The sequence below is a fragment of the Enhydra lutris genome, unplaced genomic scaffold (genome assembly GCF_002288905.1).
Source record: "Enhydra lutris kenyoni isolate GAN:26980312 unplaced genomic scaffold, ASM228890v2 scaffoldscaffold18, whole genome shotgun sequence".
In the NCBI taxonomy this organism is placed as follows: Eukaryota; Metazoa; Chordata; class Mammalia; order Carnivora; family Mustelidae; genus Enhydra; species Enhydra lutris.
Window position 1 is genome coordinate 34386294 of NW_019154102.1, and position 20660 is coordinate 34406953.

The 20660-nt window shown below is 45.8% G+C and overlaps 1 protein-coding gene across 1 annotated transcript in view; it reads right to left on the reverse strand.

The window, feature by feature from the left end:
- Positions 1–20660, reverse strand: part of LOC111148154 (receptor accessory protein 1) — a 102526-nt gene that overhangs the window by 18529 nt on the left and 63337 nt on the right. The window contains exons 3-5 of the mRNA XM_022504594.1: positions 19929–20005; positions 13147–13267; positions 10285–10398 (exon numbers count right to left, since the gene is read on the reverse strand). Coding sequence (XP_022360302.1) covers positions 10285–10398; positions 13147–13267; positions 19929–20005 — 312 coding nt within the window. The remainder of the gene's footprint in view (positions 1–10284; positions 10399–13146; positions 13268–19928; positions 20006–20660) is intronic.

The following is a 20660-nucleotide window of genomic DNA, read 5'->3' on the forward strand; positions in this document are numbered from 1 at the left end:
CATCTGAGCCTGTCCTGGGGCTATCATATGACATGACAGTAGTATCCTTACCAACCTGCCTCTGGAAGACCCTCTCCACAGCCCCCCATCATGGGACTGGGAAGGGAGACATACTCAGCCTTCTATGAGAACAAATCTGACTTATAATCTGTTGCCCTCCTGACCTCTCCATTCGCTATGGTGTCAAAGCAAATCTATCCAGCTTTGTTACTATTCTTTCTTTACCTGTTGTTTGTTTTCACAGACCCACCTTGCTGCTTTCTGGGCACGTCAACACAGCACGGCCTGGGGGTTCTAGAACCCCCAGAAATCCTACAGATGCACCTGGGGACAAGGGAGGGTAATCCATTCCTGATTCTTTAATCTTTTTTTTTTTTTTTTTGTGGCTGAAACTCTTTGGAAATTGGACTTGAAGAGGTAAACTGTGTCACTGAACTTTCTATTAATCTGAGATCTTTACTTTCTCCCTCAACTGGTAAGGAATGAGAAAGCCACTTTGCTAACACACACCAAATTCTGTATGATTTGATGTTTTTAAAAAAAAAAAATTTTTTTTTTTAAGTTAACTCTACCCCTAACGTGGGGCTCAAACTCATGACTCTGAGATCAAGAGTTGCACGCTCCACTGACCGTGCCAGCGAAGTGCCCGTTTTGATGTTTTTCTTAGTCGGGGGTGGGGGGTGCTGTTCCTGGAAAACCCAGACCTTTAATAATCTGGCATTCCAAGTAAAACAATTTACCACTAACAGGATGCCTGCCATTAGGGCCCACAGAGCCCAGGCTCAGCCAGCAGCTAAGCTTGGCTGCAAGCCCTTGATGAGGTCCTCTTTTCCAGAGGGACACACCAAGTCACAGGGGAAGGCTCCAGCAGAGCCTTCCCAGATATCAAATGCTTGTAACTAATGACAAAGAGAATAAAGACAACAGGTTTTAGTGAGCCAGGCAATTGATAAGAAAGCCACCAGCATAACCACATTTCCCACTGGCAATTCAGAATGAGTTAGTGCTTCTTTCTAAGGAGCTACCCACTTCACTGACGGAGTTAACCCTTCTAGCTACACATGCTTCACATCAATGCCAAGCAGGATCCTTTTTGACATGCTGGATGGAGATGGGGGGCCTTGACTGTGACATAACATTAGATTAACAATCAAAGGAGAAAGAAAGAAAGAGACAGGATTTCTCCCACAATAGCATCAATTATCAAATTCAACATTCTCCAGGCATTAAACAAAGAAAAAAAAAACCCAAGTAAGTTAATCACATGTTAGATGCTATCAAATTAACACAAAAAAGAGGCTCTGGAAGGACACTGAAGAGGGACTGGCTCTGGGATTAATACACACATACACACACAGGTGTCGGGAGAAGAAACACCTGGCTCGGATCCAGACAATGGGCTGGTGGGTGGAGGGGGCTGCTGGCCTCTCCACCCGACTGGATCTGTTTGGAGTTAGTCACACCTCTCAACGGGGTTACCTGCCCTTCTCTGAGGTCCAAAGAGGAGACAAAATGAAAGAGTCGAGCCACCTGACAAAGGGGAAAAGAAAAAAAGCCATGGGCACCAAGCCTCCAAAGCAGGGTTGAAGGGCGCCATACTGTCTTCACCTAGGACACTTGCTCGCTCACTCAACTTTCTTCCTTCCTCCATTAGCAGCAGATGCAGAGGGAGTGTTTCCAAAGCTCCGCGTGAAGCCCCCACAGAGGAACAAAGGTGAATATGAAACACGATATGGGATTCCTACTCCCAAGGAGCTCACAGTCTAGCCCGGGGCCTCTCGGCACAAATGCACACAGGCAGCAAATGACAAAGATGACACAGTGTGGGGCCAACTTTCAGAGGAGGGAGAGAGGGCAGCTGGCTGACACCTGGGAGTGGTCTCGAGTCTCAGACTCATGTGAGAGCTCAAATTTGAGTGAAGCCAGGGCCACATGTCTGCTTCCTCCTTGAAGAGCCAGAGGCCCTGAGGGGAGGGTGATGTGGTAGCAGACCCCTCTTCCTGGGTGGGGGGGAGTGGAGGGGATAGGGGAGGGATGTTGCCAAAGGACAATGAGGGGGAGAAAGGACTAGGGTCGGAGTGAGGTGGGGGGACAGCATCCCCAAAGACCCATGTGTTCCGTTAGTGAGAAGTAGAGCTACAGTTACATTTGCAAATATGCCCAGAGTATCGTAAGCAATGAAGCTTTAAAGGAACTAGATCTTATAGTAACATGTATCTGTGATCCAAATTCCTTCAGCCTAGTCTGCACCATATCCCGCATTTAAGTGTCGCCCCAGCCTTGCCTCAGGGCAAAGAAGGGAGCCTGCCTTAGTGCCATTTGCTGGCCACCTTTGGCAGATAAACGTGCCTTCTTCATTCCGAGGGATGTCTGATATAAAATGGTCAAAAGGAGCTGGCAGACAACCTGAGAAATAGCCAGGGCTATGAATGACTCTAAAATGCTCAGTGGCAGACAGTCCTCTCTCCGGGACTCAGCCATGTGTTCTCGGGGACTGGTGATATACCCCAAACACTAATCAGGAACTGGCAGCCCAGCGTGTGTGTGCAGGGGGAGTAGGGGGTTTGGGGAGGGGCCTGTGGTGCTTACAGTGATGCAGGGAACTATGGACTGGGAACTAGACAGTCTTACTCTGCACCCAGCTTGGCGTATCCCAGCTGTGTGACCCTGGGTGAGCCACTCAACACCCAGGCCTCAGTGTCTAGTCCTGTGAAGTAAGGTGGGGGTGGGCAAAGATGGCATCTAAGTTCCCTGCCTGCTCTAGCAACCCACAGGTTTGACACTCCTTCTCTCTTGGGGGAGGGCAGGTGCTCACTATTGTAAGCTGACTTCAGGGACCCACTCCCCCAGACACGAAGAGGAGGAAACAATGGTATGGAAAGCCAGGTGGAGAGCAATGAGGGACCTGAACTTGAGGGCTGGAGGGTTTGCCCCAGGGAGACCCAGCACAGGCAAGGCCAACTGGGACAAGAGCCCAGGTAGCACCAGACACTGTGTTCACTACCACACCACAGAGAAAAGATGGGAAGAGTCTAGATCCACATGAGAGGGAAACTCAGCTTCCTCTCCAGAAGAGTATGAATTGTAAATAGCTTCTGAAATGCCAGCATCTGACGTTCCTTTTATTCTGCTCAACAGAATAACGATAAACCTCGAGATGAAACCAACATAGAGGAGAAGTGAGTAATATGCAACCTTCATGAAGCATGTAGTATGAGCTCTGCATTCTGCGAAGTCTCCAGGTACACTGTCCCATAAATGTTTTGTGGCAGGTACCACGGTCATGCCCATTTTGCAGATGAAGAAACTGAGATGTACAGAGATGAAGCTATAAGTGTGGGAGCTGGGGTTTTTAATCTGGTTCTGCTTACCTCCATGGCCCACCCGTGATGTGAAGCTTTGCTCTATTAGCTGAAACAGCAAAAAATATGTACAACAGTCCTTCATTCCTTTAACATTGACTGAGCACCTACTAGATAAGACATGAATTATAATGATCACAATAGAGTGCCATATGGTAACCAAGACACAAGAGAACAGTTCCACCTGGAATCAGAAGAGGTTTCCAAGGAGAAGGCGGCTTTTGACCTTAAAAGGTGGACAGGATTTCAAACGGTGGCAATAGGGGCAGATGAAGGCCGAGAGGAGGAGAGGCAGGAAAGAGAAAAGTCTAGAAATAGCACACAGAGTTGCTATTTCTGGAATAGGACAGAAGATGGTGCTGTGAGTATAGTACAAGAGGAGCCAGAAAGGTAAGGAGAGACCAGACAAGGTGGAAGAGCTGGGATCAGGGCTCAAAGAGGAAGGGAGAGGAGTAAGGATTACCTGCGATTCTACTGCAATAGTCCAAGCCCTGAGGAAGAGAGTGGGGAAGAAGGTCTGGAGGAAGGGAAGGGATGCCAAATGGGCAGGACTTGAAGAGTATTTGGGAAGAAGGAGGAGCATCAAAGATGACTGAGATCTGGAGCCTGAAGGCCCGAGAGGGTGGATGGTGATTTCATTGTCATCAGAGAGATGGGACACAAGAGGAGGGCGGATTCACGGTTAATGAAATGCTGACTAAAAGGTATCAAGGAGCCAAGGGGAGGAGAAGTTCAGCAGAGAATCAGAAACACTGTTCTTGAGCCCCTGGCAGAGAAGTCTATCTGAGAACCAGTGCATCAGGGGACAGCTGAAGGTGAGGGAAAGAATGAGATGATCCTGGGAGGGAGAGGAGAATGAGGTGGGGTTCTGGAGAAATCCCACGCAGCACTGTTGGGGTGGGTGGCTACAGGAGGAGGACAGAGTGAGCAGGAGAGTAGAGTCAGGGAGGAGGAAGAAACCAAGAAGGTGCCACATCACCACAGCTAAGAAGCAGCTCCTTCCTGCTCACAGGTGATCTCGAAAATACTTTCTCAGACCTCCTCTCGGAGACCAGGTAAGCGGGCAGGCTTTTCCTTCCCACTTAGACATCTGGCTGCATATACCCTCCACAGGGAAACCTGGAACAGAGAGGCGGCAAGAGACATCTGCATGAGTTCCCAGCCCTTCCTCTTCAGCAGACTGGTGGCTCTGCGTCTTTGGTTGGTTGTCCTCTCCCTGGCCAGCTACCAGGTGCAGTGAGGTGACAGGCAGTAGTTTTGGTAGAAACACCAGAGAAGAGGAATTCAGGAAGATGGGCTGTTGCGCGATGAAGGCCAAGACGGTAGACCCGCTCTGGCGGGAAGTCTTGAGTGGCTCTGCTCTGACAAGTTGCGGAAAGCTCAGCTGGGATGTGAGTCCATTTGTTTGGGAGACCTAGAGGGCAGGCAATACTTCCAAACTTTTTCAGCAGGTTGTCCATAACAGTTTAGATAAACTTGGTGTTTAACGCCAGTTGCCGTGGTGAATTCTAAATATTAATTTTATGTTACACTGTCCTTGGCTAAAACAGAGGGAAGAAGGCTTACTTGATGTAACCCTAGCACAATGGCTGGGGATTGCTCCTCAGCTACTTGGAGGGTGTGACAGTGAAGTGAGACACAGGGACCTAGAGGGGACAGCATTCTTGTCTTCTTCCTGGGAAGAATCTTCTGAGCAGGAGCCCATACAGGGAAGTTTTATAAAAGGGAAATCAATACCTGCTCTCTGATTAACTGTAAACAGGTAGTTTACAACTAATTAGTATACAAAGGTAGCTAGGGAAGAAAAAAAAAAGGACAACAGGAAACAACTCCAGTCTGGCCGGAAGCCCCAAGTCACTAGTCTTATGAGCTTCTGGGAATGAGCTTCTGGTTCCAAAAATAAAGTTTCTTGGTGGATTGAAAGCAGTATTTTTTCCAAGCAAGAGGTTTAGAAAAACCAGCGATGGATTAAAGATAAGGATAATTGAGAGACGACTTAAAAAAAAAAACTATGATGAACTGTTCTGTAGAGTTTTATTTTCAAGGCAAAATTGAGTGGGAATTTAAAAAATGAGTGGGAAAACACTACAATTTGTCGCTCTGTGTCTTGTGCCCAGCTGTTTAGATGCTAGGGCTGTAACCAAGGCCTGGCTCTATCTTAGTGGCTGTTGACCACGACCATAACTGCAGGCAAAGTGAGTTCTGGCTGGCAAATTGAGGAAACGGAGTCATAGTGTGAAAGTGGGGCTGGACCAGGGAAGACACTGGAGAAATGAGGGTGACCTTGTAAGCTAAGTTTCCTTCTCCTTATTTTGCCGCTGAACCTCATATCAGCTGAGTGGATAAGGGAGGGGGCCTGTCAAAGTCAGGGCCCTGCAGGTGGAAGGGTGAAAATAAGGCAAAGGAGAACCCAAAAGGCTTCAGAGAGGGCTTGAGGCAGGCCTGCCTGGGAGAACGTTCTGTGATGTTGGAAACATTCTGTGTCCATGCCAGCCATCTGCTACCATTGCTGCTGAGGACTGGGAATGTGACTTAGTATGACTGAGGAACTGTATTCTAAATGTACTTATTTCTAATTAATTCGCATGGAAAGAGCAGGACTAGAGAATCAAAAAAGTTTACTCTTGAGATCATTCAACAAGGTTTGGTGAGTAGCTACACGTGCAGAATACTAACCAAGTAGGCACTGTTGGGCTCTTTATTCTGTTGTTGTCGTTTCCCTAAGCAAGAAACAAAGGAAAATAATCTGGGGTCTCTCATCTCCAGAAGCTAACAATTTAAATAGGAAATATTAGATTCCAGGGAGAAAAGCGCGCATACAATCTGGGGCAGAAAAATCCCAAATTCACAGACTATCAGCACCACCTGGAGCAGGTGTGTTACCAAGTGACTTTACCAATGGTATGGGTACCAGTGGAACTGGTTTAGGGATAGGATCTCTAGGGGGAGGAAAACGACATTATTTTTCAGGTTATGAGACAAATACAAGCAAGGCTGGTTTACCAGGTCTAAGAACCAGGCAGGTAGAAGAAACCTAGATGTGCTTCCAAGTTCAAAAGCCATAGGGTGGCGTTGGACACCTCACTGTTTTCCAACTTTTGTTCTATTGGCTTTTCTCACTATGGTTTCTCTTCCATGTGAGGGTGTGTTTCGCTTATTCTAGAGTATTATTTTTAAAGAGAGAGAGAGATTTCCAATTCTAGTCTTAAAAAACCCTGGAGCTCACTTTTCCCTCTGGGTGGAATTACTAGCTAGGAAACAACCCCCATCTAGGCACAGAGCCAACTTGGAGAAGAGGGACATTCAGACAGATTGTCCCAGAGAAAGGTGTCCTCAGGAAGGAGACAGAGCAGTTTTCATAGAAAGAAAAGATGCATCCACACTTCCAGAGAGAGGGATTAGACCCTGGGGAAAATTGGGAGTGGATTGGGAGTGAAATGGGGGTTTGTGGGCCTGGTGGGGAATCTCCCATGTGTAATTGTGTTGTTTTTTTTCCTTCTAAGATAAAATAATGTTAACATTAATAACAACTTATACTGCTACAATATAGTGTACAAAGTTTCTTTACTCTTCCTGATGATGCAAAAACTCTGCAAACTTTTTTTTGGCGGGGGGTGGGGAGGGAGACAGGGCTCAGGGCTCAACCCTAAAAGAAAAAAAAACTATTAACTCAAAGTGTGGGCACATTATGTTGTACACCTGAAACTAATATAATCTTACATGCTGATCACATTTCAATGAAAAAAAAAGGAAAGAAAAAAAAGCATAAATAAAAGATCTTTTAAGTTCCGTATTTCCTCTCTGGGGAGCCTTCGAAGGATGGAAAAGAGAGCAGAAGACAGGGAGGTGTGAGCCCTCATCTAGGTACTTGAACCCTCATCTCTCTGAAATAAGACACAGTCTTTCATGTAGCTCACACTCTCTTGTGTGTCCATTTGGTTAAATGTAGTAGATATTTAGAGTGAGAATTGATTTGTGAATTGAGGGTGTTTTCTAGGAGGAGAGAGGCAGGGTCCAAGAGTTGTAAATGGGGGCCATGAGTAGGGTGACCCCAAGTCCTGGTTTGCTTGGAACAGGCCTCATGTATACCTATTCCTGCTGTAATTATTCCAGCACCCCTTTCCCTCTCAGATGTGTCCTGGTTTGGACATTAACCCGTACAGTCACCCTAGTCGTGGGAGACTTGGCAGGCTGTCTTTTTTTTCCCCCCATAAAATTGTTCTGACTATTCCCCTGGCAGGGGTGGAGGGGGTCACCAAGGTTGTTCAGGGCTCAGCTGGGAGCAGCGCACTGTGCTAGGCTCTTAGGAGCGTTACAAAGAAGGAGAGGAATTTGTCTTCCCACCGTAATATTTCTGAACTGGCATGAAGTTGTAAGGAAATGAAACACACACACACACACACACACACACACACACACTCACTTTCTCATTCTCAAGGCTAGCGCTTCTAAGAAGCTAACTCTGCATCCCAGGAATGTTCCAGTAAAGTGCTTGAACCCTAATCACCTGTGTGCTTCTGACTCTGGAAGGGGCCTCAGGCAGTGACCTGGGCAGAGCTGCCTGTTTAAAAATCATCTGGGGAACTTGTTAAAAATAGAGATTAGGCCTACTGCCTGAGATTCTGTATCAGCACATCTGAGAATCTATTAAAAAATGATAACAAGGCTTCCCAGGTGGTTTGGACATGAAAGCCAGATTTGGACTTACTGGTGAGTCATCATCCTTTGACCCCTGCCTACAGTGACCCTTTGTTGCTGTGGAAACCACTGATTTACCCCTCAGCCAGACTGGATTTTACTTCTTCTTCTTCTTCTTCTTTTTTTTTTTTTTAAGTACACATCTGTTTCAAAAATAGAGGGCATTATTCAAAAATAGAAGGCTTTCCCTCTCAAGATATTTATATTTAGAGAGGAGAAGCAAAGTCCCCAAAAGGCAGAAAGCCTTCCCGTTTGAAACCAAATTCAGCAGGAAGTGGGCATCCCTCATTACTGTAGCACAACCAGAAAGAAGTAATGAGCAGTTATTTCCTGAGGCAAGTTTCAGACCGTATGGAGCTCCCTTGTTGTGAGACGCCTGGCTGGAGGCTTGGGCTCACAGTGGTCTGAGGGGTTGGTGGATGGTTGGCCAAGATGGCATCAAGAGAGGCTCCAGCCTGAGGCAGACCTGGAAAAGGATGGCCCTGCCGAATTACGGTCAGAGTAACATTTGCACACACGCTGCTGTACGGCCAGGAGACCCACACTAAGCCACCCTGATGAATATCTCACATTTATTGGACATGAAACAGTGACCCATCTTCCTTCAGGCTTCAGAAGCAGAGGAGATGGGGCAGAGGGGCCAAGAGAAGGTTTCTCTGTAGCTTCATGTTGCAAAGTTGGCCTGATGAATCAAGAGTTTAACAATGCTGAGTTCTATCTTTTAGCTTTGAAAATAAAAGCACAAAATGGTTACATCTCAAACAGAAGGATCTCAGCGTTCACTGCTCCTTGTAAATCCTGATACCTCTCCTTGGCACACCAAAGCGGAATGTCCCCTCCCAGGATACTCACTGGGATCCGTCACCTCACCAGCAGCTACTGGAGTATGGGGGACACCACACTACGGTTCTGTGTTACAGAAGGAGCTGGTGCTTCTCTGAATAGGGATCATTCCTTTTGGGTTTTCCTTCTCTCCCTCTCTCAGACTTTGCCTGCAGAATGCCTTGGCTTCAAGTGGATGGTACTTTTCAAACAAACACTCAACCCCAAGAGGTAAGTCTTTTTTTCCAGAAATGCTTCTAATGTGCTTCTTGGTTTAGGGCACAGAAAACCGGGCTCGGTCCCCTGATCCAGCGGGCTGTCGATACACTCCATGTGACCATCCACTCAGGGCCCATGGACCACCAAGGTCGGTATCAAATATCCTCCTCCAAAGCCTTGCACAGCTCTGCTCCCCCTTGCCTAAAACCCTCAGTCACCACCTAGGACATAGGGCTTCCCTTTGCTCACACAACTCACCTCCCAGCCAGTGGGTCTTCCCAAATACTAGTATAACTACCTCTCTTCCACCTCAGCTGAAGGCAGACCCCTCCTCCACATTTGGACTGGGGATAAGGACTGTCACCAGGAAACACAAGGCAATCTGCTGGATTTACTCCAAGGGAAATGTCTACCAATTTAATTTTTCAGGGCTGAGTACACGATGAGAAACGGACAAAAGGACAAGGAGAATGTGATGTGAGACAGATGAAGCTAGAAAGGACCACAAGAGGACATGAACAGGGCTGGATGGAAAGGGAAGGAAGTGAGGTCTCCACCCAGTGTCCCACCCCACCAGTCTTTACTTCAAACCTCCTCCAGCTCTAGTTGCCGCTGCTACACACATCTTCCCCCTCCGTGTCTGAACCACTCACCTCCTGTGGGACCCTGGGCTCCTCCCTGGGGTCTGCTGTGCCACGTGTGCGTAGAGCTACCCACTCACGCTGGTAGTCTCCCACCTGGCCATATTTTGATTTAGGGGTCTCTCCCAGTGCACCCTGGGAAACTGTAGAGAAGCGCTCACTCCTCCCTTTTTGTTTCCTCTTTCCCTCAGGCTGAAGCTCCAAGTAATTCAGAGGTCTTCATCTGGGACCCACCATGAGTTTCCGGAGCTCTGGGAACCTCTTAATACTGCACACATCGTTTGTGTGTGAGCGTGTTTGTGTGTGTCTGTGTGCGTGTGTGTGTGCATGGGCACAATTTTCTGGGGGTAAGATGCACCAATTTTTTTCCATCAGATTTTCAAAGGGACCCCCAAAAGATGAGGAACCACTGATTGGTCCTGGTCCTGAGCCTGTCCTGTGCAAGTAGCGTGGGTAATGAACAGTGTGGATGGGCAGGCTGGAGATGCTCACACGTTGTGATGCTCAGCAATGGCCCCCCACCCCGGTCCCCCGCACAGTACCTTGGAAGCAGCCATCACTGCCGCTGTGGCCGCCACATTCAAGCCCCGCTTCCCAAAGTGCACAAGGGCATCATAACTTCGGTCTTTTGCTTGGACCAAGCAATCATCAATTTCCTGTTGAAGGAAAAGCAGAGGCACACTGAGTTGGAAGGTCCAAATAAATCTCTGTTCTTTCCTCCCTTCTGAGCACTGGGCTTGGCAGCGTGCCCAATCACAGATTCTCGTTGAGACTGAAAAGTCATAGACACTTTGGGGTGTGTTTTTGGAGGAAGAGTAGACAGGAGGAGGAGGGGAAACAGAAGAGATACAGGGAAGTGAAAGAGGAATTTCAAAAAAAAAAAAAAAAAAAAACAGCGACTTACTGATCTAGGAAGGTTTTCTTTGAGCAATAGCCTAGGATTGTTCCTAAAGTCCTCTAACCTTCCAGGAAGGCTCCAGGGGTCCTGGATGTGGACGGTCCTGCATTCTATACACAGCTACTCTCTAAGACATTGAAGGAATGGAAGAACTGAAGGAGAGAATGCCAGGAATCCAGCATCTAACCTCAGACCTGCCACTAACTGGCTGTCAGGGCTTGGCAAGTGTTTAGCATCTGAAAAATGAGGACAGTGACAGTATCTAACTCATGGAGCACAACAAGGAATACACGAGACCATTTTAGTAAAGATCTAACACAGTGGCTGGTTTCAGTAAGTGAGGACCACTGTCATCTTCCTATCTCAAGGGGGTCAGGCCCTTGCAGCTCTGAAATCCTACTATTCTGTAGCTATTTCATACTATATCCAAATCCCTCCCGTGTAGGTATCAAGGGGAGAGATGACATAAAAAGAGGTAAGTGCTATTTTTGTTGATAAGGGAGATCATTTTATGGATAACGAAATAAAAACAGAAATGAGAAGTCATCCAACAATATCCCCAGGGTCAGGGGAGAGGTTGGAAAGAGGATTGAAGTCTCTTTCCTTGAGGGACCGAAACAGTGGTTTACTTCAAATTTGCATCGAGTCTGGCTTATTCTTTTTGTTTGTTTGGGCTGGGTTGTTTTGTTGTCACTGTTTAAAGAACGGCTGTTTTGTACATCACAGTAGCTCATTTTGGAGTTCAGTAATACAATGACACTTGTCCTTGGACTCATTTGAAGTTCAGCACATCAGTGCATTTCCTTTGCTTTGAGGTATCAAGTGGGACAGTCAACCCCTGTGCATTCCTTGTTCAAGACTTCCCCAGGAAGTCCCCACACTAAGTTTTCATTGTGACCCCTGACTGACTCTGGTGGGGATTCTTGGCATCTCGTAAGAGTCAGTCACCTTCACTTTACTGGAAATGACATTGGTGGCTTCAGGGTAAGCCCAGCATCTGGGGAAAGGGAAGTGCCAAGAATAGGGATTTGTCAACCAGGTCATGAGAGAGCTCCCATTCCCCAAAATCCACCCTTCCGACACAGGCAGTGCTGTGTCCTGGTTCCTAAAAGCATTCTCAGAAATGTCTATAGTAGTCTGCTCATCCAATTACTATGTTCCCCTAAAATCTTCCCCCAGAAGGCCAAAGTACTCAACTTTCAGAAACAATAGAAATTTATATATAAAGCCACCTACAGGGCTCCTATTTTATGTTAAGAATCATATCTCAATCAGTTTAGAAGATCATGTAATAGAATTAATGAATTATACAATATTGGACTCAGTAACCCCGCTCTTGGCAATTTATTCTAAGACAATAAGTCAAAAGAAGAAATTAATCTCAAGGTACTGTGGGGTTCATGAATCCTCATGAGGATCAAGTACAAATCGGTTATGTGCAAACATGTTTAAGATCTCAGAATTTAAATGTATCTATATTAAGGGTTTCTGTTGTTTTTTTGTTATTTGGGGTTTTTTTGGTATACTTAAAATTTTAAAGAAAAGACTGGTATGCATAAAAAACAAAGTTATCAAAGCAATTTAGTAAGACAAAGGTAATGCATTTATTATTGTATGAAATCTTAAAAAAAAAAAACAGTAGAGCAATCCAGTGAAAGCAAATCTTGCAAATTAAGTTCAGTAGAGATGTTAAACAAAAAATCATTTTATGGACAGTGCCATTATACGTAGCTTATAACTAAATTTCTCTTCAAGAGATATAAGTTGTAATTCTTACTTGAATTCTTAGTTATTGCTGACCCTTTCCTGCAATTTTTCCCTGTCTTATTTTTCCCATCTCTGGCATTAGACAAATCTATATTTTCATTGCAAAGATGTTTGTGAAGCAACTCGAAGCAAAATAAACACAAAAGGTAAATAGCATGAAACAAATTATTATGACTGCTCTCACTAGTCCTTACCAACTGATAATTACCAAAATAGCAGGGATTCCATTGGTAGGCATGTATTTATCATGGAACAATAAAGCAAACACTGCACAAGAATTTCTTATCTTCCAGTGTCAGTCCGTAGCTATCTGGGCACTAGTTCAAGTCATTTAATCTCATTATGGTTCCGTTTTCCTATGGTACGTTTTAAAAGTATTTTTCAATAGTCTATGTAAAAATCATATCTACAAAAGGATGGGAGCTGAGCATGATGAAAGGAAGGAAATTCAGCTTGGGGAGTTGAATTCTGAGTGAATCTTTTGTTGTTTTTTGTTTCAATTTATGGAAATGCTTTTCAATCAGTAATGATACATAACATCTTTTTGAGGATCTCACCACGATTTCTAAACATGTCAGAAAAATACATTAAAAAAAGAAGATTAGAAGGAACAAATTGTTGGAGGGAAATAAGAGAAAATCGAGGGTCTCCTACAATAAAACACTTTGTCCTTTTTACTGATCACTTTTTAAATTTTTTACTTGCCGGAAGGAGTGAAAACCTGAGCAGCATAAATTACCTTTTCTTTTGAAGACAGCGTGGGATGTACAAACTTCCTGTATAGGAGGCTGGAGCCTTTTGTGTAGGGAGACAGCAGCCAGGCTACAAAGGCTATTTTTAGTTCATAATAGAATGGAAACCTGGAGAGAGATGAGAAAATACATGTTCTATTCGGTTCTCAGCAACACAACCCCAAGACCCAGCTGCACAGACGCCTCTTCTGCAGGCCTCCAGATCCCTCCTGCCACCACTGGTGAAGGGTGTGCGCACTTGCCAACACAGAGCAAAAGCCCAAAGCCGCCTTTTTTCCCTTCCTTTTTCTAAGATTTTATTTTTTATTTTTATTTTTTTTTAAGATTTTATTTATTTGAGAGAGAGAAAATGAAAGAGAGAGAGAGAACACAAGACGGGGGAGGGTTAAAGGGAGAAACAGACTCCCCACTGAGCAGAGAGCCCAATGCGCAACTCGATCTTGGGACTCCAGGATCATGACCAGAGCCAAAGGCAGAAACTTAACTGAATGAGCCACCAGGTGCCCTAAGATTTTATTTTTTTAAGTAATCTTTACACCCAACATGGGGCTCAAACTCACAACCCTGAGATCAAGACTTGCACGTTCCACCAACTGAGCCAGCCAGCACCTGCTGCCCCTCCCCCATGATCCCCCTCCCCTCACACAAGGCATCTTTTCAAAGCAGGTTCTTGTTTTCTCTTTTTGTCAAAGCAAGCCAGGGACCCAGGTTCTCTCCAGCAACCACCCTGCGGCCATGCTTGGCAACTGCTGGGGCTTCCTGCAGGGTTCCACTTGTTGCGGTGGGAGCCGGGGCTCCAGCCACAGCCTGCGGGGTCAGATGGCCATGGCCCTCTTAGCCCTACACCCAGCCACTGACTCTTCACTGGTGGCCAAGAAGGCACAAACCCCTGGAGGATTTAGAACAGGGAGGAGCTAACCAAGAACCTCCAGACAGAATCAAAGCTTCCCCTTCTTGGCTGTCTTTTTGGTCTCAAAAGAGGCAGGGATAGGAGCCAAACTCTTGCCAGCAAAAAGGATGCTACTCACCCTAATATATCCTACGGCAGGTGAGCAGATTCATGCCAAGAGAAGAGTTCAGAGCGCAGATAACCTATAATCCTGGAGTCAGAAGTCCTGAGTACTATTCATTCATTCATCACATGAACACTTATCCGCTCCAACACGTGTTAGCTTGTGCTGAGCACTGAGGACACAATGCTGAATAAAAAAGACTGATCCCTGCTCTCTTGGGGCTTTCAGTCTAGTGGGAAACAGATAAGAGTGTCTTGTATCTTTGGAACTGATGGTCCAGGCAGAAAAACAGAGACTGATCAAAGAACTGCAAAAGACACAGAACAGCAACCAGAGACAAGTGTCAAAATGGGCCTCTGCCAGCCCATGTGGTGCCTTTGTATGCCAGTCCCTTCAACTGGAGGCAGTCCTGTGAGCATGACTAGTGAACAGGGCTTCATTTGAATTTCAGCCCCACCTGCCACCTTGGCCAGATATCTTGTGCTATGTACAACCTGTGCAACAATACTTGGCTGTTCTGCTGTGTACTAATACCATGTCTTTTTATTTTCTTTATTCTAATGCTTTGGCATCTTGGGGCCTTCCTGACTCTGAAGAGACTGTCCCTCTCTGGGTTAGCCAATTCTGAAAGATAGGAAACAACTCGCCCACAAACAAGCCTTTCAAATGTAAACCAACCAATCCAGAACCCATATCCCAACCACCTCCTTTAGGAGCTCTCACACTCTGGCCCACTCTCCAGCTGCTCTAATCACTCCAGGGCCAGGTACCAGCCAACAAGGGACAGCCCCAATACCCCAGAGCCCATAGAAATTATTCAGACTAGTTGGTCCTAAACATGTTTACTCTGCCTTGCCTGTTCCTTCCATGGAAACCACCATAAAGATTCTTGCCCACACTTCCTACCTCTGCTTCTTGACTGACCTCACGCGTGCTGTGCCTCCTGTTTCTAGGGACCTGTGAGTTTAACGACCCGCTCCCTTCATGACAGTCATTCCTGAGTCTGTGCATCTTACCATACTGGATTAAAACAAATCCCGGGTACCCTTAGAACATGATCCTCTGAGGGAAAAGGACACCTGCATTAGTCTGAAGAATCAGAAAAGTAAATTCCTCCCACTCACGCTCTCGCCCCCCCGTAACGCAGCTGAAAATAAAGAGTGATTTCTGGCAAGTCAGTTCAGAGCCATCAACTCTCACACAGACTCCCAAATCAGCAGCTCCAGCCACTCTGCTTTCCTCATCGAGGACCCTGGTCCGCTGCCTTTGGCCTCTGGCAGGCTCTTGCCGAATATTCCCTCTGCAACTCCAGGACACGGTCATGTCAAGACTGCTGAATGTTTCACAGCCATCAGACAAGAGGCTGAAGGAACAGAGGCATGATTTTGCCACACTGGAACCCTCCACTGATTATTAATGAAGGAAATTTTGTCTTGAAAACAACTATTTACCAGCCCCAAGGGGAAGGCAAATGAATCTAGCAAGCTCAGGCATCAGTACAAGATACACAGTCCCAAGGGATCTATCACACGACACCGCTTTTGTTGGCTATGTGAAAGATGTTTTTGTAACAGGTAATACATGCATATAGTTTTTAAAAATTCAAATATCCAAAAGAGTATACAACAAAGAGTCTTCTTTGCATCCCAGACTTTTAGTCCCTTTTCCAAAAGCAAAAGCATTATCAGTAGTAGACTTCAGACACCTAAGATAGACAATCACGTGGGTATACGTGACTCCTTTAGCAACCCCAAACACACATGGTAATATTCGATAATCCCTTTCCCACACCACACTTCCCCCATCAAGAACACACACACACACATACACACACCCCTAATAGTATACTTTGAGGGATGATCTCGAGCTATCCCTGGAATCATCACCCCAGAACTGGGCCCTTGTGAGGTATCATAAGGGTCTCCCAGTTGAGCCACTCAGACCCTGTTACCCAGAGGCCTTGGGCTCGCTTGGCTCTACCAATGCAATTACCACCAACCAGCTGAAGGTGAAGGAGAAGTCACCTTCACCTGACCTACCACCGTCCCAGCCTCACCCAAGAGGCGGAGAAGGACCATGCTTGTTCCTTGATGATAAGTCCTTGAACTGTCCTGACTGCTAGGATATATTTCCCTCCCCAGATACAGGTGCACAGCCCTGGAGTGCATGGGGGAGGTGAAGACTCCCACCCTTCCGATGATATACCTTCACACTCCTGAGGGGTAACTGTTTCCTCAGAGGCTTGGACACGTGATGAAATTGCCAAAACACATGCAATTAATGTGCACAGAAAATTTCTGGAAGAACACACAGGTAACTTTTAACAGTCGCATCCCTGGAGAGAGAGAATGAAGGCCTGGGGGAGGAGAGCCTCACTTTTTAGTGTACGGTTTCAATTTCATTTTGCCATGTGATACAGTGTTTTGTAAATGTTAGAAAACTAGATGAAATCACCTATGGATGTTGTGAGAGAAGTCACCATCCTCTATCTCCTGTGACCATATATGACTGCTGTTTACATCAATAGAAAGTTTAAAAGAAGTTAACTATGAAGAGAAAACTGCCCTAGGGGAGTGGTAGAAAGAGTGCAGTGGGGATGAGCGAGGAGGGAGGAAGGGAGGAAGATAAAGGGAAGGGGCCATCTCCAATCCTGGAAGTGAACCAGTGTTAAAGATGCTTCCCAGGAAGCCAGAAGGTGCCTCCAGGAAGAACAGAAGCTTCAGTCTCTCAATCTCTCTCTCTCTCTCTCTCTCATTACAGAGAGTGCAGAGCTGCCAAGCTGGTGTCCATGTCCCTGGAAAGGGGGAAATAGGGCTCTGTCTGTCTGATCGGCCTGTTCTGTGCCATTCCCTGAGCAAGAGGCAGGAGGGAGTGGGAAGACTCTGCCCAAAGACAGCTGTGACCTATAACGCCTTCGGGTTTGCAGAGAAAGAGAAAGCAGGCTGAGGGCAGGACCAGACTATGGGCTAAAGCAGGCAGTGAAGGTTCCCAACCTCTTTCTTGCAGAAGATGGACAAGACCCTCACATCCCATACATAAACCACTGGACAGCTCTTGCTACGCTGGGCCAGCTGAGGCCTCCACACGGATCAGGAAGAGGGGGAGTCTACCTGCACCCACACACAGGCACCCAAACCCCAGGTATCAGAGGCCCTCCGGCGGTCAGAAGAATTTTGGTCCCATGACCTTCTCATCCATATGTTCCCTTCCCATGGCAAAAGGGAACCTGAAGACGTAATTGAGATTATCAGCCAGCTGGCTTTAAAATAGGAAAATTATATTGGATTATTGGGGGTAGGTCTAATCTAATAACATGATCCCTTAAAAGCAGAAGTCGAGCTCTTTCTCTGGCCAGCAGCAGAAGGCAGAGATTTGAAGCTTGAGAAGGCTCTGACAGGCACTGCGGGCTTGAAGCTGAAGTGGGAGGCACTTGTCAAGGAAATGGGGACCTCAGTATTATAGCCACAAGAAACTGAATTCTGCCTACTCTCCAAATAAGCCTGAAGTGGCATCTCCCCTAGAGTCTCCAGAGAAGAGCTCAGGCTGGCCCACACCCTGACTTTGGCTTCATGGGTCCCTGAGCAGAGGACTCAGTGGATTCTACCTGGACTTCTGACTCACAGAAACTGAAATACTTAATTTCTGTGGTTTTAAAGCTCCTAAACCTGTGACAATTTGTTACAGCAGCAACAGAAAGCTCATACACTCCCCCCAAATCAAAATCAAATCAATCCAGAGATAGCTGATAAGTATTTATTAAGTATGAAACTCTGAAGTCCCAGGGCCATGAGTAAAAATATACTCCAATTACCAGGGACACTACACCCATCACTAGACCAGATTTCTACTTGGCCAAGAGCAGTGAGACAGAAATACCAATACCCCTGGAAAGAGCTCATAAGACTAACACTAGTCCCCCATGATATTTGCGAGGAGGGACAGAAGGACAGCAGAAGGCCACCCAGCACCACACACAGGACACTGTTCAGAGGGAAGACCGGAGGACATGAGGTGGTGGCCATGATGTTTAACTGATGACACAGTCTTCACTGGGCCTGGCCTGTTTCCCTCATCTCCCCATGGGGTACAGGAACCCCCCCCCAACATGGCTTTACCCAATATGGGGCCTTACTCCTGGTACCAGACCCTGCAGCCTGGGGAAGACAAAGGATGCTCAGCAGAGCTCCTTCTCCACTCCTGGAGACTTAGTCCATCCTGAGTCTGTGGTTTATTGGGGCACATGGCACCAACATTATACATTAGGTAATCCACATTTCTTCTCTACACAATGGCTGAGACATCTATGTCTCCCAGTGGGGATGAAAGCCAGCCTCCTTTCGGGGGAAGACTACACACTAAGGTCTTTAAGACCATTGATCCAAAACAAGATTCACAGAAGTGGTATTTGGGTCTCATTCTTGGCCTATGACATCCCAGAGGGTAAGTTCATACTGAAGCTCTTTGGGTAAGGAGTTTCTCCAAAATGGAAATATTTTTATTATTCTTTCTGATGATAATTGATCATGGTGAAACATTCATACAACATAGCCTAATAAAAAACCAACCCCATGATTCCAAGTTGTAGAAATAAATTTGGTTAATGAATGGGTATTTCTGAACTACTTTTAGGACTATACATTTAGTATACATTCACATGTGGTACAGAGAAAGTTAGGCTCATTAAGGAGAAATAAGATGCTACACATTATCTACAGCCTCTTTCACCTTCGAAGATGCAATATATCGGGGCGCCTGGGTGGCTCAGTGGGTTAAAGCCTCTGCCTTCGGCTCAGGTCATGATCCCAGGGTTCTGGGATCGAGCCCCGCATCAGGCTCTCTGCTTAGCAGGGAGCCTGCTTCCTCCTCTCTCTCTCTGCCTGCCTCTCTGCCTACTTGTGATCTCTGTCTGTCAAATAAATAAGCAAAATCTTTTAAAAAAAAATGCAATATATCAATGCATGGACCTAGCTTATAATTTTTACTTGCTCCATTGCTATAACAGTGGCATTGTTATAAGGAAAAAAATTTTCCATCAAAAGGGGATTGATTAAATTATGGTCTGTCTATACCATGAAATTCCATGCAGCCATGTAAAAAATAGGGAGATCTAGGGTGCCTGGGTGGCTCAGTGGGTTAAAACCTCTGCCTTCGGCTTAGGTCATGATCCCAGGGTCCTGGGATTGAGCCCCGCATTGGGCTCTCTGCTCAGTGGGGAGCCTGCTTCCTCCTCTCTCTCTCTCTGCCTGCCTCTCTGCCTACTTGTGATCTCTCTGTGTCAAATAAATAAATAAAATCTTAAAAAAAAAGAAAGAAAAAAGTATATATGTGTGTATATATGTACATACATAAATATGTTAAAAGTATATACAATGGTGAACAGTAGTTATAGTGAGAGTGAATGGTGCTTGAGAGAAACCTAGTTTTATTAGTCAAAGGGAAATTTGTGTGTACTGTTTCTTCCCTTTGGTGTTTTTTTTGTTTTGTTTTGTTTTGTTTTGATATATAAATGTTTCCTTACCAACTACATTAGTTGGGGAACTTTATTTATTTTGTCCACCATTATATCATTATATTATAAGAACAATACCTGCTCTTATAAGGTCATTGAACAAATATTTACTTGAAGAGCAACTTTATAGATTTAATTTATTAAAACTATCCCAGTAAGACTGAGACTGCTTCTAGAAATTTCCTACCTCTCCACTGATACTGGGCAACATCTTCCCTTGAAAAGTCCCATGTCCTGGATTACTTACCAACAAAGGAAGATGTCGGTGAATGTCTCTGCTGTGGTAAAAAGTGCAAATATAATCCAGTACATCATCCATTTGACCTGTTGAAAGAAAAAACAAAAAAGCTAGTCGATAAGGTCAAGGATAAATGGCTGGCTGCCCAACATCAAGGACAAGAGGCTCAAACAGTGGATGCTGAGGCATGCCCAGGCAGTATATCCTGCATTTGTAACCCGTTCTCCCTGTCCTTCCACAGCTTGGTTTCCAGTTGCACTCCAGACTTTGGGGCTGGAGGCAAACAAGCTACTTCCACAAATAACCCAGACTCAAGGTCAAAGTAGATCCTGGTGACAATCTAGGCTTCACGTGAGCCAGGGAGACCAGCAGACCAGGAGGGACTCAGGATTCAGTTAGGTCATTTTACCAAGACTAACACCACATTAGTAGACTCTCCAAGTCTTAACAGAGATATACTCTGGAATGACCTTTAATCAGGCCAGACTTTCTGGAATGTGGTCACTTAGGAATGCTTTCCTATGGAAAAGTCTCACATCCCCTCACAGAAACTAGATCCTTTTTTTTTTTTTTTAAATCTCTCCCATGTGACCAACCTTATGCATTTCAACTGTCTCTCTCCTCCAGTAGAGCCCTTGGACCCCTGTCTTCCAAACCACTGCAAGTCTTCCACCTGCTTCATTTGTCTCCTGGCTTCTTCCACACCAACTCATCCTATAAACCACCCCTATGCTAATCTTC